The sequence below is a fragment of the Gopherus flavomarginatus genome, chromosome 3, assembly GCF_025201925.1.
Source record: "Gopherus flavomarginatus isolate rGopFla2 chromosome 3, rGopFla2.mat.asm, whole genome shotgun sequence".
Classification (NCBI taxonomy): domain Eukaryota; kingdom Metazoa; phylum Chordata; order Testudines; family Testudinidae; genus Gopherus; species Gopherus flavomarginatus.
In genome coordinates, this window is record NC_066619.1 from 242,319,504 (window position 1) to 242,346,619 (window position 27,116).

The following is a 27,116-nucleotide window of genomic DNA, read 5'->3' on the forward strand; positions in this document are numbered from 1 at the left end:
CAAGAGCAGGTATATGTAGCAGAGCAAGGCCAGTCATCCTAAAGCAATGTGAACAGCACAATCTCCTTGCTATAAATATTAATAACCTTCCATCAAGCGCCAACTGAATAAAGAAAAATAACTTAATATACATGCAGATATCCAACTTCTCATAATATGATGGTTGCATACTCATATTACTTGGAAAAAGTATTATGACAAAGGCAAACATTTGGCATTAATATTTCAACAGAAGATATTAATTAGAAAGATAATTAAATGATCTAGAAGCCTCAGGTTCTTAAATTCTAATTTCCTGTAAATGCCCAGTATAGCTCTCTTATGGTGTATACTGCAGAGCCCATTGTTACAATATCTGAATGTCAGTTCCAGAAAATGTGTGTGCCACAAAATATAAGGCTTGATTTTGACCTCCCTTATATATGTTTGCAACTCCACTGACTTCAAGAGGGTTTACTCCCACTGTATACCAGCATTAGCAAGATCAAGATGAAACTCATAAAATTCTTCTGTTGGTTACTCAGAATGTTGCACACTTCATGAAATTTTATTCTTGTAAAATCTCTTCATGAGTCAGAGTGAGTTCTTAGATCTGGGAAAATGGAAATTCTATATTGATTCTGAATAATCTGCTTAATAGGATTTGCTTTGGAATTAGTCCGTATTCTTTGGAATATGTTAAAGCATGAGTAGATTACCTACAGCAGGCACGAAGGAATCCTTTATAACCCTCTCCTCCCCTCCACAGACAAGTCTCTCAGAAGAATCAAGTATTTTTCTGCTCCTGGAAGCAGTTTTCTGAACTTGATGAACTACAAAAAACAGTGATATAGGGACTCCTATGTTCCTATGTTATTATCTTCAAGTTTGGGTAGACAGTTTATAGCGAAGACTGTTGGATTCAGAGGCCACAGTACTCTTCAGTTTCTAGATTGGTCTTAAAGCCTATTTTATGGTTATGGCACACATCTTGTTTATTTATTTTAAAAGAGAATCAGTTCCATTTCTTGATGGACTGTTGGAGCAGGTCTCTCCTGACACTTTCAGAATTATTTTAGCAGACATATCCCTAACCATGCTTCAGATGGAACAATACCACAAGTCATTTTCAATATACCTCAATATAACGCGACCCAATATAACACAAATTTGGATACAACGCGGTAAAGTAGTGCTCTGGGCGGGCGGAGCTGTGCACTCCAGCGGATCAAAGCAAGTTCGATATAACACAGTTTCACCTATAACGCGGTAGAGGTGTATAATAATTTTCTGGTGTAAAGAAGGAACACTATTTAATCTCCATCTTTACAGAGAAACAAACTTCAGAAACATGCTAAGGTGGCACCAGCAGTCCTCCTTCAGTAAGTAGTGTCCTTCACTTCATTACAAACACTTTAAAAAATGCCTTAGTTTTTCAAAAAGAATTGCTGACTAATGCAGCAAGCACAGCATGTGTCCCTTCACCAAGTAGCTAGAACAGGGATGGGCAAACTACGGCCCACGGGACCGTTCTGCCCGGCCCCCGAGCTCCTGGTCTCCCCCGCTGTCTCCCCTCCCCTGCAGCCTCAGCTCGCTCACTCCACAGCTGGCACAATGCTCTGGGCAGCAGGGCTGTGAGCTCCTGGGGCAGCGCAGCTGCAGAGCACGGCCTGACCCCTGCATGGTGATGGTGGCGGCAGCAGCATTGCCCAGCTTAAGCCTGGTGGTGCGGTTGTAGTGTCGCCAGCCACCGGTGCTCCAGGCAGCGCGGTAAGGGGGCAGAATGTAGTGGGGTGGGGGTTGGATAGAGGGCAGGGGAGTTTGGGGTGGTGGTCAGGGGGCGGGGATGTGGATGGTCATCGGGGGGGGTGGAAAACAGGGCATTGAATGGGAGCAGAAGTCCAGGGGGGCAGTCAGGAAGGAGGGGGGGTTGGATGGGGCAGCAGGGGGCAGTCAGGGGCAGGGGTTTCAAGGGCAGTCAGGGGACAGGGAGAAGGGATGGTTGGATGGGGCAGGGGTACCAGGGAGGCGGTCAGGAATGAGAGGAGGGGCTGGATGGGGTTATGGGTATCCAGGGGCAGTCGGGGACAGAGAGCAGGGGTGTGTGGATGAGGCAAAGGTCCCAGAGGAGCCATCAGGGAACAGGGGGTTTGGATGGGGCAGGAGTCTTAGGGGGGTGGGTAAGAGGAGGTGAAGGTCGGACCACGACCCCCTCCCCTAACCATCCCTCCATACAATTTATGAAACCCAATGCAGTCCTCAGGCCAAAAAGTTTGCCCGGCCCTGAGCTAGAACATATCCCAGCTTGTTTTCTTAAAGCTCTCCGAACATACATCAGCTCACTAACATGGGCTGTAACACTATTAACATGCCAACCATTCTGCAGAGCAATCCACTAACAAATTCACAACTTCACCTTAATCATACCCACAAATGCAGTCACCCTATATCTTTGGTTTTGAGTGGTAAGGGCAGTGAAACGTAAGACCTCCCAGGCCTCTCATCACCTAACCAACAGAGCACAAAGCATCTGCTTAGTTTAAGCACCCATGTATTCCCATGAATTTAAGGGGACTTCAAGGTTAAACACAGGCTTACGTGCTTGGCTGGATCAGGGCTGGATTAGTAGGAGTCTTGCATCACTAAAAACTCTGCCACACTCACAAGACTAATAATACATGCGAGCAAGGCAGAGTATTAAAGTAATCAGGATTCCACTTTGAAAGCATGTGTTTGTTTCAATATCCCAATTGCTTCTAAGAACAAGAACACAGCAGGCAGAGCAGAGCAACTGAGACAGGCAACCTTACCTTCCTGCCTTGTATCATAGTGGCAGCCATGTCCCAGCACTAACAGCACAGTCAGGAGTCGGTGCCAACAGGCTCCAAGCATTAGCATAGTTTGTGGGGGGAAGGCACGTCAGGTGTTGTCTTCCCAAACTGCAAGCCTCGGGCAGGAGTGGAATTTGCCATCTCCACCCTATGCACAGCCCCATTGGCCTGACTGGAGGTACTCCCCCAAATACAGAAGTCAAACTACGCCTATGGCTCCAAGGAAACTGGGATACTGCTCTGTGGCTGGCCACACATGGATGTGAGAGTGGAGTTATCTGCTCCCTCCCTTCTCCTAGTGAGATGAAGAGAAACTGTATATGTCCAGTATCCCTACCTGACAAACCACCTACCCAGTAAAGCATTCTTCAGGCCCGAGGGGACCCTGAAGTCAGGAATTTACTTCCTCTGCTGGTCTGAGAGAGCCAGAGTTTAATGACCTTGAAGTCTATCTAATGACTCAGGATTCTGGCCGAAAAAGTAGCCTGAGGGAAGGTCAGGGTTCAGGTTCTCCTGTGATCAGGGAAGCTTTCTTTAATGGCTTTTTAATCAACATAGTGTCAGTTAGTTACATTAACACTATTATTTTTACAATTAGTGCACATACTCCTAACAGGTATGCAAGGAAAATAGAGGAGAGGGCACAAGGGGCCCCCTTTTGCATGCCCACCCTGGCCCAGGGACAATGGTAGCCATTTTCCTCATTTGTCACTTTAAACCATCTCACCCTCTTTTTGCATCTCTTCACTCGCTCTCTTTCTCCATCATAATGAATTAACTATTTGTCTTCACTTTCAAAGCCCTTCAGGGCCTATCCCCACTCCACCCTCCATCTCTCAAACACGGTTGAGAGGTCTTGCCTCTCCCCTGCCAATGATGCCAGCCTGAGTCACTCATTTGTGAAATTTTAAAACAAACACCTTTGGATTTCTCCTCCCCTGCTGCCCTTCACACATGGGAGTTCTTGTAAACCTACACAAAACTACCTCACTGTCCTCCTTCAAGTGTCTCCTTAAAACGCCCCTTTGCTGTGATGCCTGCAAAAAGTTTTGACACCGGTCAGGCAGCTGCTGTGCTGATATCCGGTGCTTAATTTCTAATGAAAGAGGTGCCAGGGCTCAAGCAATTTTTTAACTTTCATAACTGGTGCTGCAAGCACTGATGTGCCAGGACTATGAACTGCCAAGGTAGAGGTGCCGTGGCTCAGCCCTGCACAAATTAAGCACTGCTGATACCACTGTCAATCATGCTGACCAGTGTTATCTCATTATTTCTTTGTGAACCTGTCTGTTTCTTTATTCCACCGGTCCCCTCTTGTCTGGTATTCAGATTGTAAGCTATTTGGGGCAGAGACCGTCTTTTTGTTCTGTGTATGTACAGTGCCTAGTGCAATGGGGTCCTGCTCCATGACTGGGCTCCTAGACTCTGTCACAGTACAAACATATAGTATCAAATGTGCTCTGAGTGCAAAGTCTTCTCTGAATTCACACTAGTCTCCTCAAAAGAGGCAGGGCCACAGTCATGTGCTCTTCTGTGATGGCCAGTAAAGCTAATTCTATACAGAGGTGGAATCAGTTGAACTACAGCAGAGGTCCCCAACTGTGGGGTGCAACCCCCCAAGGGGGGCATGGAAGAACAAAGGGGGTGTGGCAGGGCTCAGGCCAGCCTCTATAGGGGATGGGGAGGGAGCGCCACCCAGCCCCTCCCCGCCCTAGCTGTGCTTTGGTCTTGCCTCAGCTGCATCCCCAGTTCCCAGTCCCGTGCCTGGCCCCATACCAAGCCTCGGCTCTGTTCCTGGCCCCAGGCCAAGGCTAGGGGAGAGCCACACCTGGCCATGGGCCCAGCTGTCAGCCCCCACTACAGCCCGGCTGTGGCTCTGCTCTGGCCTCCACCCCCAGCCTCAGCCCAGACCCCCGCCCTGGCGGTGGCCCCAGCCTGGCCCCCCTTCCCCTGTCCACACACCTCCCCACCCCCAGAGCCACACCCACTACTGGTCTCGGAGGTGCTCGGACTGGAGTAAGGGGCAGCACGATCCCCAAAAGTTTGGGGATCACGGCATTACAGTAAACAACCTCATCTTCTCTCTGTAACCCTAGAGGCATAGCATCTGCCTTCACAAGCTCCTACTGGGGTAGTGTATCTCAGTAACCCCTTACTATGAGCTGAGTGCAATAACTGTATATATCTGTATGGTCTACAAAGTAAAAGGAACCTGAGTTTGACTGTTATTTATGAAGAGTGTTCAATTAACTCTAAAGTACTGTTTACGAAGTCTATTTCAGTGATTGATAACGCACTGCACAACACACATACAGCCAAGGGAACGCTGAACCTGCACAACAGTGAATCATGTCTTCTGGAATCTGAAAGCAGAACTTGACAGGATATTCAGTCCACTTATTTTTTTTATTGCACAGAGAAGAGAATCTTGATCTCAGACATTACAAGGCTAAACATTAAACAAGAAATGAAGGCCTTACAAAATTACAGACTGCCAAGGGGTCTACTCACCCATGACATGTGGGGATCCACTTGGAACGAATGGGGAGGGGAGAATCAATGAGTATTCATGAATGGCAGAACCACCATAAAAATTAATGCACTTTACCTGAGAGCAAAAGGATATTTCCTTGAAACTTTTCTCAAGTGCTACTTTTTTCGTGTCAGGACTGATGAGATAAACTGCAGACTGCCCAATCTAAAAACAGTTAAATAAAAAGAGAATTATATTTAGCTTCAAGAAACATGTCAAATTTGTTCCAGCTAAAAAAATGTTCCTTGGGTATGAGAAATCTCAAAATTTATTCCATTCCATACTTTGACTCAATGTAGATTTAAATTACAATAGTACAACACACACCACATTTTGCATGAGAGAGAAAAAAATGATGCAAGGTTGGACTTGCACTTACTATTAAATTTATAGCATTGTAAAATACTGAATTGGAATTTCGCTCTGTTTACAGGGCAAAGGAAAAATTAAAGGACCTGCATTTAACTAGACAATAGCAAAACTATACTCACAGCAAATCCTGTATCTTGGCAGAGGGTTAGACAAGATGACACTTGCGGTCCCTTCTAACCCTATGGTTGTATGATTCTACAAAAAAATCAGTTTTCCCACAACCTTAGCATATGTCAAGTTAATCAAAGTTATGTGACGAAACTGCAGTGAAATCGAAAGGCAGGCCTGGAAGCTGACCGAACACCCACAATTATTTTTTTTAAAGTGTTGTTAGATGTACACAGTACTTTAAAGGCAATATATCTGAAGCTATAAAAATGAGGTTACTGGGGTACATTTTGATGTACATTTAGCTGTAGACCAGTTTTGTAGCAGTAACCCTGTAGCTGCCGAGAAGCACTGCCAGGTTTGAACAGGAAACTTTTTCCTAGACAGGCACTAATTTTAAGGTGTTCAGGATTTTTCATGAGACTGGACATGGGCCAATATATAATATTTAAATTGCAAAATTGTTGCCAAGTTTCTGGGGCCTTCCTCCTAGTTGCCAGAAGACTGTATCTGCAGCCTGGTGAATTTTGGGATGTTTTCCTATTAGAAAGGTGGAATCCCCCATACATGCACAAAAAAAACCAAACTAACCCAAAAAACTACAGCCACCTACAATTCCCAGAACGTACATTAAACCAGCCAGTGCCTCCCAGATACTTAGCTTATTGGAAAGAATCATCCAAGAGTGTAGGGGAGGAGAGTTGGGCCTCCTTCTTTTGTCTGTTCTAAGCATTTCCCCATGGATTCATTCTTGACCCTTTCTCTCACTTGAGCCTCCATAAAACCTCCCACCATCTCCTTGTCCCCATGGCTTGTTTTCTTTTGCTGTCTCCGAGGGGTGACCTTTCAGCTTTTACTTGGGGGAAGGCCATTCATCTCCTTGCCGCTCAGCAGACCTGTCCTCTGTATTTTGCTGGCTGCCTATTCCCATGGCAGGCAGCTAGTTGCCACTTCTACCCTATGCAGTTGGAACTGTCAGAGGAGTGGGTCACTGTACCTAGGGCACTGGCCAGGATAGCAATCTCCCAAGGTGGTTTATTAAAACAAATGACTGTTCCAGACAGATTAAGGGAATTGGCAAACATCCTAGTCTAAATGTTTTTCATAACATCTAATGTGCCAAATACTCAGCCTCTACTATACATTTCATAGAAAGTCACAACAATAATCACTGCACTCAAACAAAGGGTAGTTCAACATCTAAACAATGTTAATTCAAGACTGATCAATATTAGTTGGCTAACCAATGAATTCTAGCACTGAGATCAGCTAAGGGATGGTGAATACTGCAGTCCCTGACCAAGTCATTTCACTTCCTGCTGCTGACAGGCGTTCCAACCAGATGTGTCATACGAGAAATCCAACTTTGCGTATTAAAGAAGCACCCTTTGTGAAATATTAGGAGACTAGGATGCCATCAGGCAAAAGTAACAAAAGTTAAAAGCTCAGAAAGAAGCCACATCTGAAAGTCAGGCCACTTTTTTGGGTGGCTAACTCTATACATTCAAGTCTGAAACACATGGAGGTTAGAGTCAAAATTTTCAGTTTCCACATCTGTAAAACAGGGGTTTAAATTACACATCTCTTTCAGCGTTGTGGCAATGGAGTTAAAGCGCTACGTAAGTCCCAAAGTTCAACAGGTGGGGGGTTGGACTTAAATATCCCCCTATGCACTCTGCCCTCATCCTGCAAATGTTTGTCATAGTTTAATAGTTTTTAAACAAATACTTTTTCAAACTAAGACTTCATTATTTTAAATGGCACTATTGTATTTTCAAGGTTACAGAACCTGCCCTGCAGAAAGATGGTATATAAGGTATTGGCTTTAGTGGGGCATGCACATTATCCCATACACATCCAATGTACCTCCCAGAAGAAGCCAGTGTACAGCTGCAGACCCACTCCAGAGTTCTAGAATAGTCATAGCTAATGCTGTCCCTAAGCTTATCCCTCAAGACATAATGATTACACTTCTATTCTGCAGGTGTAATGCCTCTGGGGTCCCTGTCAAAGCAGTGCATCTCCTCCACTACTCAAGGGAAGGCCTTGGCTCAGAGCCGTAAGACAGCCCTATGAATTTAGTCAGACACAATAAGGGCAGGTCTACACTGCAAAACTAAGACGACTTAACTTACATCGCATACAGTCTATGCAGTAATTACATTGCTTGTGCGTGTCTACACTTTGTTCATTGTGTCAGCAGTGTGTGTTCTCATCAAGAGCACTTATACTGATTGCACTGTCAGCATGGGGCATTGTGGGGTGGCTTCCGACAGCCAGTAACAGTTGATATAAGCAGAAAGGTGTCTACACTGACTTTATGCCTCCTGTAAACATGGCGTTATTAAGTCAGCATAGCAAGGCAGTTACATTGGCGAAAGCGAACTTTTAGTGTAGATACACCTCTACCCTGCTATAATGCGACCCGATATAACACTGGTTTGCATATAGTGCAGTAGCAGTGGGACTCCAGCGGCGTTTTAAAGGGTCCAGAGCTCCAGCTGCTGCGGGGAGCCCTGGGCCCTTTAAATCACCGCTGCAGCCCTGCCACCACTACCCTGATATAACGGCATTTCACCTATAACGCGGTAGGGATTTTTGGCTCCCCACGACTGCGTTATATTGGGGTAGAGGTGTACTTACATAGTTAGGTCTGCCTGGCGTCAACCTAACTCTGTAGAGTAGACCAGGCCTAAATTTTAAAAATATTGCACTGTATTTAAAAAACTTTGTACTAAAAAGCACAGAACCACCATCCCGTCTCTCGCCATCTCCATCTCCAGGGATAGCCAGCCAAAAGAAACACACAAAAGTACTTAATGTACCCAAGAGATGAGCTCAAGATAACCAGCCAAAATATTGTCTACTATCCTATCACTAATTAACCAGTGTTGTACAGAATATAGTAAACATGAATATATTTGCAATATAGCAGGAAAGTGAAGCAAAACTAACCTATACACTCTTAAAATCCTGACCTTAAACCACAGTAGGGATGTAGCTGGCTAGGTGAATTTTGGATACAGACAGGTCAACTTGGCGCCAACCTCAACTTCAGTATGCTCAGAACTACCCACAATAGCAGCCCACAGTTACACATACACACCGATTATTACTGGGAGTAGGTGCAGTTAAACTGCAAGAGCACCTTAACTAAACTGCTCGTTATGGGACACAAAGTGAGCGTCTGCCTGCAGCCAAGTTCCAAAGATTCTGTGCTCTAAACAGGAAGCATCTCTCACCTATAAAGTTGTTTCTGCTGTAATTATTTAGCATAATACACACACTATTATAATAAAATAAAATAATAAAAGTTAGTCCCAGCCTTTACATCAGACAATTATCAATAACATTCCCTAGTAATTTCTCAACACTGTCTTTTTGAAGCTCAATGTTTGACGTGGTGCTGCTTTAAACTGTTTCACTTAATATACTTTGACAATGGGTTTTTACACTGAATGATAAAACTCTACAAAGAAATATATAAAATTTGACGTGTAACTTAAGCTCCAATAACTGCAGGAAGTTATTTAAGGAGGAACTCCCATCTTTGTAGGACATTTCTTTTGCATTTCCTATCCAGTGTTTAGAGACATAAAACGCTTGCAAAGTTGCAATTTGTTTTACCGTGAATAACATAGTCCGGTTTCCTGCAATATCTGTTGGCTGCACGACATTGTGTCCATAGCTAAGCTGACGTTTTAGGTTCAGTGAAGTCTCAGTTTCATCAAAAGAGCTGGCAAAACTGTTACTCCTGCAACTCCCATCTTGCAAGTCCCTCTTAAAAGAAAAGGAACGCAGCCCAGGCTGAGAATAAGATTTCCTAATTGGCCTTTTCTCTTCTTCTTCACCGACTAAGGGTTGGAAAACAGATCGCAATTTATCACTGAATGATAATCCTCCAGAATTATTTGCAGTTTCAAGTTGTTGGGACAAGGAATTAAATTCCATTTTTTTGGTACAACTAACATGGTTAAATTTTTCAATACATTCGTCTATTAATGCTGGGGGTGCATTCTTGTGTGCTACTGTCACTCGTCCACAGAATAACACCTCAAACTTTTTGGAAAAAGGGTCCTCAACTTCTGATGGATTATTCTGAAACTCTTCTTGGCGAGCGATTTTTCCAGCCTGTCGAATGGAGCCAATAATCTCAGGCACCTATGAGAAAGAGAAAAAAACAGTATCAACAAATGGTTCTTTATGCCTAAGACATTGGAATGCTAAAAGAGACTCCTTATGTCAAATTTCCATTTCCAATTTCCAAGTGGCCACTAATTTTGAGTGCCTCCTTTTCTGAGAGACCAGCTGGGGACATCGTGAATTTATCTCAAACAATATGTGCATTAGCAGTTAGATATTGTTCAATAGAAAACCTTGCAGGGAGAATGAAAACTGGTTCATTTGCTTCCCTAACAAGAGATCATTATCATTAATACTCAGTCAGTGGCCCTGATCTGTGAAGGTGCTGAGGATTTCCAAAAAAGCCTCTGGACTGATTTAAATCAAAACAATTTAAATCACAAATTTTAATCATGATTTAAATCAGCAAGCAGAAAACCTTGATTTAAATAATCAATTTTAATTATGCTCTGCATTTGTACGTTTCAGTTATTTTCCTGAAGAAAGGTTGATTCTCATTGGTTGGTAACCATTAAAACATGTTGATTTGCAATTTATTACAGCTTTTAGACTACATTTGGTGATTCTTTTTGCTAACTAGGAGAATAAACTATATCTATATATATTTATTTAAGCAATTATATAGCTTAATTTAGGTTTATTCAGATCCTCAATTTTTACATTTTTATTATGTTAAGAAATGCATCATTCATCATGCTGTGTGGAGAATAAAATGATGTCCTTCATGCAGTAAAAGTGTCAAAACACCGTTCCAGTGTGTTCTAGCCCTGGCTCAAGGGACAGACTACTGAATAACCTATGGTAGACCCACAAGAGTCCAGGGATTCCACTCAGGAAACCACTGTACTAGATGATTCATTTTATACTTCTGAGTTGTGTCAACTTCTCTTTGGCTGGAAATCGAATGAATAAAAAATGTGCAAAACCAGCATTTAAAATCTATTTATTAGTTAAATAAAACTACTTTAAATGTGCTGGATACATAAGAAGAAAAGTTTATTAAAATGTTTTGCATTTAAAACTGATTTATTAAAAAAGGAAATATCATCAATAGTTAATGAGCTGCATTGACTGTTTCTGGTCACCATGTCATTGAAAATTGTAGAACCAGTAGGTCTCATCCTCCCACAGCTATTTTTCATTCATAGATTGAAAGAGAAAAAACAAACTTTCCTGCTCTTTCAGCTCCCAACTGGTTTCTAAACATTGAAGTGAACTAGTGTGCTAAGTCAGAGCTTGTAAATAAAATTTGCTGAGGATACCAAGTTTGGAGGCATGATCAATACAGAGGAGGATCGGAACATTATACAGGATGATCTGGATGATCTTGAAGACTGGAATGACAGAAATGGGATGAAATTCAACAGTATTAAGTGCAAGATCATGCTCTAAACATTTCTGCTGCAACCTGGGGCTCCTTAGTTGGAAGCAACAGAGACTTGACCATGTGGATCAGTTACAGGATAACTATAAGTCACTAATGAGATGGGGATGTGAAAAGGGCAAATGTGATCCAAGGCATTTCTAGTAGAGATATAGAAGTATTAATGCCATTGTTCAAGGCACTGGTAAGACTTCATCTGGAATATTGTGTACAGATCTGGTCACCCATATTCAAGAAAGATTAATTTAAACTAGAACAGATGCCGAGAAGAGCTACCAGAATGATAGGGAATGTAAGGCCTATCTTATGAGAGGATACTGGAAGAGCTTGTCATGTTTAGTCTAGCAAAAAGAAGGTTGAGAGGGGATATGATTGCTCTCGATAAATATATTAGTGAGGTAATTCTAGAGAGAGTGTATTTAAACTAAAGGATGGTGTTGGCACAAGAACAAATGGATATAAACTGGCCATGAACATATTCAGGCCGGAAATTAGAAAGTTTCTAACAATCAGAAGGTGAGGTTCGGAAACAGCCTCCCAATAGGCGTTGTGAGGACAAACAAATTAGTTTTACGAGAGAAGGGGAAATGTATGAATGCAATTGTATGATGGTGTTGCTTATGATGGTAGGGGGCTGGACTCAAGGGGCTCACATCTGGTTTTTCATATGCCCCCCAAAGCTCAATCTTGAGGGTTTCAGCAGGAGTCAGGAAGGGATTGCCCCCACCCCTCTCCACCTGTCTGCCCCAATGTATTCTGGGAGAGTTCTCCTTTAAAAAAAAAAATTCCTTCCCTGAAGCATTAGGTACGGACATGACTGGAGATGCAGATGACCAGAGCTCTGAGATGGCACCGAGTATCTCTTGCTCAGGTGCTTTGCTGGCTGGTTCTTGCTCACATACTCAAGGTTTACCTGATCGCCATATGTGGGGTCAGGAAGGAATATATCACCAGGTCAGATTGACAGTGACCTTGGGGATTTCTCACCTTCCTCTACAGCATGTGGGGATTGGGCCATTTGCCAGGATTATCTGGGTATATCTCACTTAATTCTTTCCCTGTCATTAAGGGGACCTCGAGCTCTGGTGTACCTCGGTCTTTCCTATTTTCTGTCGGTGGCACATAACTATATAATGCTTTGGTTTCATTTCAGTTGCTGGATTTAGTGTGCAGGTGCTGGGCGGTGTGGGTGACCTGTGGTATACAGGAAGTCAGACTAGATGATCTAGTGGTTCCTTCTAGCCTTAAACTCTAAGACTCTATGATCTCTTTGAATAAGATGAAAAGAAGAAAATATTCTTTCTGCCCCTGCAAAAGAGACTATTGCTGTCAAAAGTTGGTTTAACCCTTCAACAAACTTCAAGTGCTTAGCCAGCAACTTCCATCAGTTCAGGGGTTTGACTTTCTTTAAAACTTAGCAGCAAATATGTACTGCTTACTATTATTTTTTGTATTTAATGTAAATGATTTTAATAGATCATCATCAGCTTAGGTCTTGAAATAGGCTGCCAATTTCAAATTTAATTTTAAATAGGTTTATATTTTAAAATTAAACCTCTGTTTAATGGAATAATTTAATTTTAAAAAATCCTCAATTTTCATCCACCCCGGCCTCTACAACTCACATCCAGTGTTAGTATCAAGTTCAAACTCAAAAGGAAAGACAAATAACATTCTAGATTATAACAGTAGCCACAAAACAATCAGGAATGCCAAGCATTAATGTTATTGGTAGATTAATGGCAAATCTTGCACACTTGTTATAACCTTCATAGTAGCACATTCTACCATTAGACTAAAATGTTTTTGACAGAAAGTAATTTTGTTTGAAAGAAACTAAATAATTGCTTTTGTCATATATTTCTATAATTCCACATGGTGAGAGTCCTATCTAAATTAATTTAAGAAATATTTGACCATTTTCAGGGAATCCACTTTAGGAAATACTCAGTTATGATCCACAAAAACTATAAATTATAAACAAAAGCCCAACTACTATCAGAGGCCAATATTTTAATTAATTAACATGAACTGAATCAATAATAGTTGGAAATCGCTTCTGCTGTCTGAATAGCACATGCAAGTCTTCTTCCAACAGTCTAGGCCCATATTTATATTGTGTGTACCATACTTGGTTATGTCACACTACTTTGTGTTCTTTCGCAGCCTTTGATTGGAGTAAGGGATTATATTATCATATCAGCAACAAAGGCTGTAGAACAAACACAAACCTGGTGCCATAGTGTATTCACTATGTATATCCAGCGGAGAATACTGCCAGGTATTTAACAATTCAGAATGATTTTGACCAAAGACCAATGAATACATAATTTTATACAGAAATGGATCTCATCTAGTGAAAGAACAAATTTAGGATTAAGGCCACTTTCAGAATGATTATGTTCATGAAAATTTGATTGCTGATGCTGCAGCAGGAGGTCTGGAATAGCATTCTAAAACATCAAACCAGGAGAACCATCTCCCCAGACAAGTACTGAGATGGTGAGGTATGCTTGAACCCCAGAGAACCCTTCTGGAGGTCACCTATGCTTTTAATAAACATATCCATGGTTTTTTAACAGTTTAAGTACAACAGAACTATGCAGAAACAATTGAAAGGTTTTACCTTCAAGAGTTCAGAAAGACCTCAGCACTGTTTTTTTTTAATAGATAAGGAAGTACAGCAAAAAGTATTAGTCAGAGGATTAAAACAATGAATATGACAAATAACAACAATCAGTCAGGAAACATTACTTCACTCTTGAGCATGATGCACGAACCATTAGTTAAATCATACATTGAGGAAAAAGACAATGGGTCAGGACTTCAAAATTCTATTCCCAGCTACGCCACTAATTAGCTGAGCAGCCTTGGGCCTAGCCAGCTCTGTGCCTCGGTTTTAACATACGTAAAATGGAGAGGATAGTTCCTGTTACCTCCAAGGGTATTATTTAATAGGCCAGACCGTGTGTTCTTCCCTTTCTAGATTGGAAGAAGAAAACATCTGTGGGAGACTTTAAACCACTTTTGCACCCTCCCTAATTCTGACCCTGTCCAGAGGCACTACTGAGAGTAGACGTAAGGTTGCCTTATGGTGTGCCAAGTTTTAGGTGACCATCTTTGTACCGTTACTCCAGCACAATACCTTCCTCTCACATCCTCTCTACCCATTGCAGAGCCAATACACCAGACTCTGAGGACTCAGTGTTTGTAAAGTAAAGTACTTTGAGACACACTCCTGAAAGCTGCTATTTAAGTGCAAAGTGATATTCCTGGAATTGAAGAGAAACTGGGAGTTGGATGAGGTTTGGCAATTTCCGATTCAGATTTGTGAATTGTAAGGAAAAAGACCCTTCATCTAGCCACATAACTTATGTAGTGTGTCAGTTACACATATAATTTGGTTATATATAGCCACATTTCAGGCTCTGTCTGCATGAGCATTTTCTAGGAAATCTTCCCTTGTTCCATTACCAGTACAGCTCCACCAATGGGAGTGCCAGAGTAGACCAATTACAAGTATTCGTATTACCATGTTATCCAGACATGCTCTGAGCAGGTTGGACGACACAATAGGCTAAAGGCACTGACAGCTAAGCTATATTCCATTCTCATCATCACTACCATTACCAGGACGGTGGTGGTGGTGATGCAATAGAGAGAGATTTCCTGGAAATTGCTAACGTCTGCAATGCAAAAATAGCCACTAAAGGGAGCTTACCTCAAATCAGTGAAATGGCAGTTTTATCCCTCCATGCTGGAAATTTGCACCAGCACAGCTACTCCAAAAGATGTAGTAGGGGAAAATTCCCAGTGTAGCTAGGCCTGTGACCAATTGCTAATGCATTGTTACTGAATTTGTTTTCTTCAGTGTTTACCTCCCTCAGGCCTGGTCCACACTACGCAGTTAAATCGATTTAAACAGCGTTAAATCGATTTAACGCTGTACCCGTCCACACTACAATGCACTTTAAATCGATTTTAAGGGCTCTTAAAATCGATTTCTGTACTCCTACCCAATGAGAGGAGTAACGCTAAAATCGATATTACTATATCGATTTAGGGTTAGTGTGGACGCAAATCGACATTTTTGGCCTCATTCTTTTACAGTAGCTACCCACAGTGCACCGCTTCAGAAATCGACGCTAGCCTAGGACCATGGACGCACACAGCCGAATTAATGTGCCCTAGTGTGGACGCATAAAATCGACTTTATAATATTGGTATTATAAAACCAGTTTTAGTTAATTCGAAATTATGCTGCAGTGTAGACGTACCCTTAGATACCCTTCGGACCTTCATGAGACTGCTGTTCTATAGCAAATCAGGCCTTCTATGCAGCTATAATTTAACAAACAAAAACGACACACCTAAAATCCTAGGTTTACTTTAAAAAAGTTTACGAACTTCACATTCAAAAAGATACACAATGGGCCTTAAAAGGGAGAGAGAATTTTTATTTTGCCTTAGGCTTGAATTTCCTGGTATTACATCATTTATAAATAGCAGCTGGGCTTCAATGCTGTGTCTATTTAAGAGTATTTCCTCCTTTGTTGTGTAAGAACATGAAATGTGTACCTAAGCTCAACACCTAAAGGGCATCCAAAGAGCAAAAACAGGGAGAAGTACTGCCACTTGCAACGTACATTAGATTCTAATGGTCAACCTAGAACATCACTTCAGTGGCATAACTGCAACCATTTCTTTAATACATGTGCACACCACCAGGCTGATCAGGCAAACTGATGCAGCACGGGTCTGATATTTAATACTGACATTGAGTAGAAGTGATAAATCTGCACTTGGCTGTGCATTTAAACATTCTCCTTAATTTGTTAGGGGGATGAGAGACAGGGGAGAAAGAGAGAGGGGGGAAAACCCACAACTGTTTCCCATAGGTCCTCTGGGGCTGGATGAAATTGCTTACAAATATTTTTACTATTAGACTTCAGTAGTACATCAGACTTTCATGTGCAGGTTTGCATACAAGTCTAGGATCCAGTAATTCATAAGTATTAATGTTTGCTCTGTCCCCAACTCCTTCTGTGCTCCCTGGGAAGGGGAAATCACTACACCACTCTGTGTCTCCGTTTCACCAATTGTAAAATGAGAATAATGCTTAGCTGCCTCACTGAGGTATGGTAAAGATTAACTAGCTTAAAAATTGTGAAGTACTTTCAAGTTGAAATATTATAATTGCTAAGAATTATTGAAGTCAGTCATTCCTGACTGACAGGCATGCAAACAGGATGTTGGGAATTATTAAAAAAGGGACAGAGAATAAGACGGAGAGTATCTTATTGCCCTTATATACATCCATGGTACATCCACATCTTGAATACTGAGCACAGATGTGGTCTCCTCATCTCAAAAAAGATATACTAGCTGGTGCTATTTTTATCACCACAGCCCAAGTCTGAGTCCATAGACCCAGGGCTCTGAAATGCTGTAATGGCTTTGTTTTGGGTTTTGGGGGGGGGGGGTTGTTGTGTCAATGTACCTCATATGTACACTGTATGTACCTGGGCTTTCAGAACAAACAAGCCAATAATATTCAAAACTGTTTGACTCAGATCCATTTGGTGAAAAAATCACTGGGCTTGGGAAAATGTTTATGAGAGAGATCTGACAGGAGTAGTGTGACTGCTGGAGGGAGCTGACTGAAACAATAAACCTCAGCCACAATGAGGGGGGGGGAAGAAAGGGGGGAAAGGGGGTCATTATTCAAAATCTGAACCCTGATGGACAACCACCAAAGCACATCCTTGCAATCTCTCCCATCCAAGTAACACACCAGCACATGTTAAATGGTAAAACAGCCCACAAAGCAAAGCGCAAAGCAAAACAAATCAAGTAGGAGTTTTTGCTCACTGCTCAGAGACAGCAAAAGAACCCAGTCAGCAACTCAATATTGAGAAGCTGACAATAGTTACAGAAACCCTGAAGTGTGGAAAGGCAGCTGGACTTAATGGCATACCTAATGAACTATTACTACACTTTGGGATGAGAGCATAGAAGTGGCTATTTGACTTCCTCAGCACTCTCCTAGAGACAATGCAGATGGGCCTGTCTTCGCAGCCTGGCTAAGTGGCTCCACTACTCAAACCCCATAAAGACTCCAATTCTGTAAAGAGCTACAATCCAATATCCTTACTCTGCTAGACCTACAAGCTATATGAGCAGATGATAGTGGATGGAATAATGCTAATAGTGGAAGGGCAGCTGACTGATGACCAAGCCAGTTTCCACCCAGGACATTCATGCTGTAGCCAAGTTGCAAACCTAACTCAATACATCAAAGATGGCTTCATAACCTGCAAAATTACAGGGATTGCATCTGTTGATCTGTCAGCTGCTTATGACTCCATGAACTATCATGCACTTCTACTCTAACTGGCAAGAATTTTGAGAAATAGGAAGATGGTCCAAGTCATCTCCTCCTTGCTTACTAGTCAATGTTTTTTTGTTGAGATGAATGGTCAGAAAAGTCGACAGCGAACTCATCAGAATGGCTTGCCCCACGACTCAGTGCTAGCACCCTTATTACTTAACATCTACACAAATGACCAGCTGGAATTCCCCAACATGCAAATATTCATTTATGTAGATGATTATTACGTTACCACCAAACAGGAAAGATCTGAGGACACTGTGCCCATTCTAACTGGCTCCCCGAGCATTCTTGGAGAAAACTATTGGACACAGTTTCTGACTGCCACCCCTAGCAAGACAAAAGCGTGCACCTTCCGCCTGAAAAACTTTCAGGCCAAGGAGAAGCTCCAGATATTGTGTGATGGTACAATGCTTGAGCATATGAACATCTGGAGTATCTTGGGGTCATGTTAGGCTGAATCCAGACATTCAAAGAGCACATCAAGAAGCAAACTCCAGGAACTGCGAACTCCAGAAATTGGCCATTACAAAATGGCAAACCGCAAAACTCTCTGAGCAACCAGTGTCTCTCTGTTACTCAGTTGCAGAGTACTGTCCCCGAGTATGATCACACTTGATGCAGGCACACAAAATTGATACTGATCTCAAACAACCCTATAAGATCATCACTGGGACTTGGAAACAGATTCCTACACTGTCATTGTATTGTCTCATAAGGATTGCACCATCACCAGTGAGGCAAGATGCCTTCAGTAGAAAGAAGGCACAAAAAAACAAGTGCAGGATTCAAGACATCCACTCTTGAATTCCACCATCCAAGGGATTAAGTATAGAGCCATCTTTGACCGTGAAAATCCCTTACCCCCAAAGACCACTGGGAAAGTCTACAGAGTAACGAAATGGCAGGAAATGCCAATGACTCTGGCAAACCTGGCTCCTTCAGAACTTCTTCTCCCAGGTGCTGACCTTAAACAGAAATACTAATATCAGGCATGACCTGGAATGGAAAAGTCTGGTGACAATGTGACCAAGTGTAAGCTGAGGAATGATTCCAAATGTCAATGTGGAGAGCTTAGAGTAGACAAACAACTGAACACTGCCTGATGCAGTGCCCCATGTCAAAATCCTGCGCTCGCGAGGAACTATTCAACATAAGTGCCACCACCAGGTCTTGGCTGCAGTTTTGGAGCAACAAGCTATGATGATGACGATGAGATAATGAATGTTAAATAAGAAAGTGCTGTTTTTACAGTCACATTTACCATGACATATACTGTACAGGAACTAGTAATTGCGTGGACTTTGCAACCTAAATATTTCCCCTGCTTCTCCTGCCTTGCCTGTTATCATTTTAACCTATGTCATGGTGTATGTCATCTAGTTTGTAAATAACTTCGGACCATGTCTTTAATTGCCTGTGTTACACCATGCTCATATTGTTCTCTATAAATTAGAATATTCACCATGGAGTGATAGTTTCTCTCAAGTCCCACAGCCCTTATCATCAATATCTTATCTAAATCAAATCACATTTAAAGAGCCTTATTGTTAAAAAGAGCTGCTGTCTCTTCTTGCATTCCCAATATGCTGCTTGCAATAACCGCAGATGCAAATGAGGACAGAGGCTTACCTGATTTGCTGGTGTAATTAGAAAGTTAGATGCCACCATCCTTTTATTTGTTCACATAACCACTGCGTCCACAAAATGAAACCGACAACAATTTGTGGGCACAAGTAAGGGAAACCTGTTATATACATATTCAATTTCACAAGCACAATTTTTGGTTCCTGGAATACTTGTATTCTTAAGTCTTCTCTGGTTCAGTTTCTCTATTTAAATATACAATTAGTGGATATAAATTCTTTCTGTAAATCAGATAAACAGCTACTGAGGATAAAAAACTGGTTCCCAAAGCCACAAGACAAAATATTGTGCAACGGTGCAAATAAAGATGCAGCTTCACCAAACAGGGGCAGTGCTTTATCAAGCAAGCTACCCCCTCCCACACACACACACACACACACACACACACACAATGGAGCACTGTCCTGGGAAACAGAACATATAACCAAAGCAGAAGAACAAACGTTTATATTTTAGATGCTATGAATGTGGTATCTAAATATTGTACGCTTAGAGGATCCACGAATTCACTAACGCAACAGTCCAAGACAAACTGTACATTTATTTAAGTGTGCTGGCTGGATTATTTCTATCATGATTATATGGACATTGAATGGAAGCAGATATGGAATGGTGAAATATATATGCAAACTATAAAATTAAGAAATTGTAAGCAACCCCTTGTCTTTATATTGTTGGTTAATCTAGTGAGAGACAAACCAGCACCTACAGCTTCTTAATATTTGTTTTTAATGGTTTACTAGATTAAGACAATTAGCATTTCTCCATCCTGAACTGAATCATGAGAAAAAATAGTCATTTTATGGCTCTTAGTTTGTTTTATTCCATAATTTATGGTACTTTGAAAAGCAAGAAGCTGTTCCTCCCAGAGCTGACTTTCTTCTTGAGAAACAAGAAATCAACACTTTCATTTTTTCCCACCAAAAATTAACCCCTGGGGTCTATGCAAAGACACACATTAAAAAGCCCCATGTCTTCAGCAGGTCCAAGAAAAAGAGTGATAAACTATTTTAATTAAGAACAATCCGTAACAGCTGAATGCAACAGCTGCCTTTTGGTAAATATATCCTGACTAAAAAAAGACTATTTATCTAACAAGACCTAAGTAGCAGGGTAATGTATTCCACTGAAGATGAACTGTGTAATACATAAACACTTTAATGCCATAAGATTGCAAAAATGCCAATATGATTTTCGGTGGCAGACACATGCATCACAACATTGACAGCTTGTCTACACTCACACAGCGCCACTGTAGCGCTTAGCAAAGAGGCTACCTACACTGACAGGAGAGCTTCTCCTGTTGAAGTAGTAACTCCACCTCCCTGAGAGGCAGTAGCTATGTCAACAAGAGAAGTCCTCCTACCGACATAGCTGTTCATACCGGGGGTTAAGTCGGCATAATTACGTCGCTCAGGGACGTGGATTATATGCACTCCTAAGTAACGCCGCTATACCAAGGTAAATTCCTAGTGCAGATCAAGCCTGAGTACAGTGGTAACAGTCCCTCCTTATGGCACTAATTCAGACATGCATTTCAGCATGTGCTTCACTTTACGAACATGTGTAGTCCTGGAGCTACTTGTAATTAAAGTGAAGCAGATGATTTAATTACTTTGCTGAATTAGGGCCTACATGGCTATAAGACTTCACTTAGAATAATAAAGTGTCTCAAGGTGCAGATCTTGTAATGCAGCACTTCTAAATTCTTGGAGACTAAGGCTATGTCTACACTAGGGATGTAAATACCGTTTAAAAAGTTAATCGTTCAAACGATTAAAAAATGTCATTTAAATCATTAAAGCGGCTGGGGCCCATCTGGCTGGCGTGGCTGGGGCCGCTCCATCTGCACACTGCTCCTCCGGCCACACACCGCGGCTGGACCCGCTCCGGCCAGGCACCGCTGCTGGACCCACTCTATGTTAACCAGTTAACCAATTAATCTTTTACATCCCTAGTCTATGCTACAAAATTAAGTCGACCTAACTTACAACGGCATAGAGACACTGCAATAATTACATGGCTTGTGAGAGTCTACACTTTACTCCTTGTGTCGGCAGTGCATGTCCTCAGCAGGAGCGCTTATATTGATTGTACTGTCAGTGTCTGGCATTGTGGGCCAGCTCCCAAAAGCCAGGAGCAGTCAACATAAACATCATAATATCTAAACTGACACTGAGTTATTAAGTTGGCATTACAAGGTTGTTATGTCGGCAAGAGCAAAATTTAAGTGTAGACACTTCCATAGTTAGGGTGACGTAAGCTGCGTTGCATTGACCTATCTGTGTAATGTAGACCAGACCTGAAGCTGAAACATTATTAGACCTTTGGACAAAAAAACATTTTGATTAATTGCAGTTTGACTAGTCAATAGCTGACTATTATATATGACAGATTATTTTAATTACTTTTAAAAGGGTGTTTACTTCCTCACTATTCAGTTAACAAAGGGCTAAATAAAACACAAGGGATTTGTCATTTGATATTTAGCAGAAAATCTAATTGGCTACAAGTGCCTTTCTTTCTCCCTTCTCCCAGCAAAGCTCCATAGGGCTGAAGGCGTGTAGCGGCAGAGGAACTCCACTCCTGTAGTTTAGGAGCTCTACAGAAGCTATACTCTGATGTAGGCCATGTCTACACTAGCACTTATGTTGGCAAAACTGTTGTCATTCAGGGGATTGAAAAAACCACACCCGAGTGATATACGTTTTGCTGGCATAAGCACTTGTGTGCTCTCCCGCCGACACAGCTATTGCTGTTCATTGACCTGGTTTTAGTATGTCGATGGGAGAGCACTGTCTCATCGGCATAACATGGCTACATGAATGATCTTACAACAACACAGCTATAAGCTTGTAAGTGTAGACATGGCCTAAGTCAAGTATTGCAATATTTTAGTTACTAATACAGTAAGCATCCTTTAGTATAATTTGCAAAAGTAATGAATTTTAGCACTGAGCCTACACTACACAACTATTAAATCTTTGCCAAGACATGGGATCCTTCATGAGACACACAGAATTTATTGCTAGAAGACATTGTACTGTATTTTATTTATTTAAATTTGGGAAATGACAAAGAGGCACTTATCTTAGACTTTCTGAGTCTGACAATGATTGAAAAATACAATAAATCACATCAAAGCAAACAATAGCCCTCACAGCATACAATCATACCAAACAACCAGGTAGCATAAAAAATCAAACAGTATTTCCCACTTCTCTTGAACAATATCAGCATTCATTAGTAACTGTATTTTGAACAGCCTTGTTCTTCTTGCCTGATTTAAACCTGTGATAATGGCAGGTTTATAATATTTTATTGTTAACTTCTCCAAAGAAAGTGAAACTGAAACTGAAAAACCCACTGGGTTTAAATCTCTGTGCTGTTACCTTCCTCCTCAAGAGGAAACATACTTTTTCAAAAAGTAAAATTCTAACATGAAGATAATGAAGATTTCTTTCACAGATATAAGCAGTATACATGCCTACAAGATTAACGGGAGAATGAACTGCAAACAGTCTACTCAAGACCAAAATAATATAAAAAGTAGAAATTCCTACAATTTGATATTTGCAGAGAATCAAGGTAGAAGAAATAACTAGGTAACCTAGCCCATTTCAACTTCAATGCAGGACACTATTTACATTCCAATCTAATTTTAAGTGCCTTAAACAACAGGGCTCCTTCCTTTCTACTACGTACTTCTTTTTCAAGATTATTCCTCAGCCTAAAAGATCTCACTGCCATTTTCCTGACATTTAGCGGAAAATCTCTTTTTGTTACTTTCATCCTTTGATTCTTAATTATTCCCCTTTATAATACCATGAATTATTCTCCTCCCTTTATATTGCTGACTCGTGTCCCCTCCCGTTAATCATCCTTGAGCCAACTTTCAGTCTTGCTTCATAAATCAATCCGTCCATCTCCTGAATGATTGTATTTGTTCTGTTATGAGCCCCCTCCAGTTTGTCCTACTTTTCTACACACAAATGCATGTACTGCACTTGGAACAGTGCAATCGAATCCATAGTAACATTTTATTAGAGGTTTTCAAGGCACTTAACAAAAGCTGAGTAGGCAAGAGATGATAGGTTGTTCCCTCCCTACACAATGATCGAAGGACAGTGTATACAGCCCAGTAACTGCACTAGCCTTTTTTGCTGCCATATCACACTACAAGTTCATGTCTAATTTATTGACAACTATCACATATGTCTCTTTCAGCATCCCTAGTGTCTAGGTGTCTTTCTCAATGCCTGGGCTTTGGATTTTCTCTCTAATCATTCCCTCCCATGAGCCTTGAGTTGCATGTTCTTCCCCACCCCACCCCGCACGCCCACACTCCACATTCATGGAAAGTACACCAAGCACTAAAGTTTCCTTATAATAAATATTACTGAGAAACATTTATCTATACAGCATCTAATGTGCACTAGGAGCATCTCACAAAACTGGGTGACTGGGCTACAAAATGGCAGATGAAATTTAATGTTGATAAATGCAAAGTAATTCACATTGGAAAATATAATTCTAACTATATATATACACAATGATGGGGTCTAAATTAGCTGTTACCGCTCAAAAAAGAGATCTTGAAGTCATTGTGGATAGTTCTCTGAAAACATTCACTCAATGTGCAGCGGCAGACAAAAAAGCAAACAGAATGTTGGGAATCATCAAGAAAGAGATAGATAATAAGACAGAAAATATCATATTGCCTCTATATAAATCCATGGTATGCCCACACTTTGAATACTGCATGCAAATGTGGTCACCCCATCTCAAAAAAGATATATTGGAAAAGGTTCAGAAAAGGGCAACAAAAATGATTAGGGGTATAGAACCGCTTCCACATGAGGAAAGATTAATAAGACTGGGACTTCTTAGCTTGGAAAAGAGGCAACTAAGGGGGGATATGATAGAGGTCTAAAAAATCATTAGTGGTATAGAGAAAGTAAATAAGGAAGTGTTATTTACTCCTTCTCCTAATACAAGAACAAAGAGCCACCAAATGAAATGAATAGGTAGCAGGTTTAGAATAAACACAAGAAAGTATTTTTTCACGCAACGCACTGTCAACCTCTAGAACTCCTTGCCAGAGGGTGCTGTGAAGGCCAATACTATAACAGGGTTCAAAAGCAAGCTAGACAGATTCATGGAAGATAGGTCCATCAATGACTATTAGCCAGGATGGGCAGGAACGGTGTCCCAAGCCTCTGTTTGCCAGAAGCTGGGATTGGGTGACAGAGCATGGATCACTTGATGATAACCTGTCTGTTCATTCCCTTGGGGGCACCTGCCATTGGCCACTGTCACTGGGCTTGATGGATACTGGGCTTTATGGACCTTTGGTCTGACCCAGTATGGCCATTCTTATGTTCTTATCACACAACAAATAAACACTGTGCATTCCTCAAGGAGTTTACATTCCATTTTATACAAGACTAGGGTCATGTCTACACTGCCAAATTAAGTTGACCTAACTTACATCAGCATACAACCACCATAGTAATGATATTGCTCATGCATGTCTACGCTTTACTCCTTTGGCAGTGTGCATACTCACCAGCAGCACTTGTACTGATTGTACTGTCAGCGTGGAGCATTGGGGAATGGCTTCTGAAAACCAGTAATGGTCAATGTACACAACACAATGTCTACAGTGACACTACATTGACCATGACTCCATGCCGCTCATGGGGGTGGAGTTAAATTGCTGTGGAAGGGCAGTTACATCAGCAGGAGTGAAATGTAAGTGTGGACACGTCCATAGTTAGGTCTCTGTAATCTGCCTTGCATTGACCTAATTCTGTAGTGTAGACCAGGCCTAAGGTTCATCATGTACCTGTCCACAAGGCATCAGAAGGCAAAGGAAGGATGGTAGGGGTATGGGAAAAACAAAGACAATGGGAATAAGCTAAGAGAAAAAGGAGGGATTGAAAGGGATGCAGGGATATATAAGGAGGATGAGTGTAGAGGACCAGAATTAGGACCTCAGCAACTAGAGAAAGGAAGAGACCCTGCTGGAGGTTGTGGGATTCCAGTGAAAGACCCATGTGGCAGCTGCATCCCAGGCTATGTAAAGCAGCAGCCAGATGCAACCCCTACTCATTTATTTAAATCCAGATCTTGTTGCCCTGGACCCTAGAGAAAGCCTAGTGCAAGTCCCTATTGTCAACTAAAGACTTAGCACTTTTATACACCACTTTTCACAAGAAGCTGCTACACATCTTAACTCTTAAATAGTTTGGGCAGGAACAGATTCTTTGTATCCATTTTTAAAAAGCCTCACAGACTGTTAGCGTGATACCAATAAATACTATTTTTTATCAGGGATGTTACATTAACACTCATAAAATCACAGCTAGAAGAGTTCGTTTAGTCCATTCTAACCCATACAGGATTATTACCTATTGTATGCAATTAAATGTTCTGCTTAGTCCTCTTCTAAATAACTCCAGCCTTTGGTCTTCCACCACTTCCCTAAGAATCTTGTGTGGAAGGGAAAGATACTGGTAACCTCTTCTCTACACTAGTCAAAGAACCCTCACGACTGCATTGAACACAAGGAAAAGCACTGGCTCCTAGTTCAAATATATCTTTCCTTGTTCACATATACCAAAATGTGGTAGATGCAGAGCCGCCCCTAGCCGGCCTCTCCCTGCCCCCCAAGGTTGGGAAGCAGGAGCTGTGGGGGGCCACTTTTGAGGGCCCAACAGGCCCAAAGTGGCTTGGGGTATTAGCAGGGGGCGGGGAGCAGCCCGCTCCCCTTCCCTCGTCCCGGCCCCAGCTGTGCCACTCGGGGGAGAGGGTTTGGGGGAAGGGATCCCCCATCCACCAGAAGCAGTGGGAAGCAGAGCAGCCCAGCCCGCTCTACTCTGCCAGCTCCCAGCCACGGCGCTCCGCTTCCCGCTGCCAGCGAGAGCCGGTGGGAGTCCTTTCCCCAACCCAAGTGACATGGCTGGGGTCGGGGCAAGGGAAGTGGAGCAGGCTGGGGCTGCATCTCTCTGCTTCCCGCCGCCAGTGAGCGTGGGGGACAATCTTTTTCCCGCACTCACTGGTGGCGTGAAGCAGAGCACTGCAGCTGGGAGCTGGCGGAATAGAGCGGGCTGGGGCCGGGTTGCTCCATTTCCCACCGCTGCCAGTAAGTGAGGGGTCGCTGGGGGAAGGAGTAGAATGGGGGCAGACCAGGGGGGAAGGGTAAGAGGCAGAGCGGAGGGAGTTGTCCGGGGCCCCACACCCCTGTAGGGATGGCCCTGCCCCTTGGAGTGGGGGCCAGATGAGGGATAGAGCTGGTCACCGGGGTTGGTGCTACCACACATGCAGCATGCAGCTGCCATGGGCACCATGAAATTTGGGGCAATTTGGTACCCCACATTTCATGGTGCCCTAGTGTCATAGCATTCCCTCTCAGATCTGAACCTTAGAGTTCAGAAAATGAGATACTAGCACCTGAATCCTCTAAGCTTAATTACCAGCTTAGATCTGATAGCACTGAACCCACCCAAAAATATAGAGTTTTGGGTCACTCTGACCTCCCCAACCTTCCCTGGGGACCCCAAGAACCCAGATCCCTTGGGTTCTTAAAACAAGGAGAAATAAACCATTCCCCCACCTTTCCCCCTCCCAGAATTTCCCTTCCTGGGCTATCCTGAGAGATACTGATCCAACCTCTTAATTCATCATACAGAGAAGCATCTCCCTTCCCTTCCACAAAGAGGCAAA

At 42.2% G+C, this 27,116-nt stretch overlaps 1 protein-coding gene across 10 annotated transcripts in view; it reads right to left on the minus strand.

Annotated features, from left to right (window-relative positions):
* Positions 1–27,116, minus strand: part of TBC1D1 (TBC1 domain family member 1) — a 191,815-nt gene that overhangs the window by 92,720 nt on the left and 71,979 nt on the right. For all 10 annotated transcript variants that reach the window (XM_050947342.1, XM_050947340.1, XM_050947338.1 and 7 more), the window contains 2 exons: positions 9,451–9,984; positions 5,419–5,508 (listed from right to left, as the gene is read on the minus strand). In XM_050947342.1, coding sequence (XP_050803299.1) covers positions 5,419–5,508; positions 9,451–9,984 — 624 coding nt within the window. The remainder of the gene's footprint in view (positions 1–5,418; positions 5,509–9,450; positions 9,985–27,116) is intronic.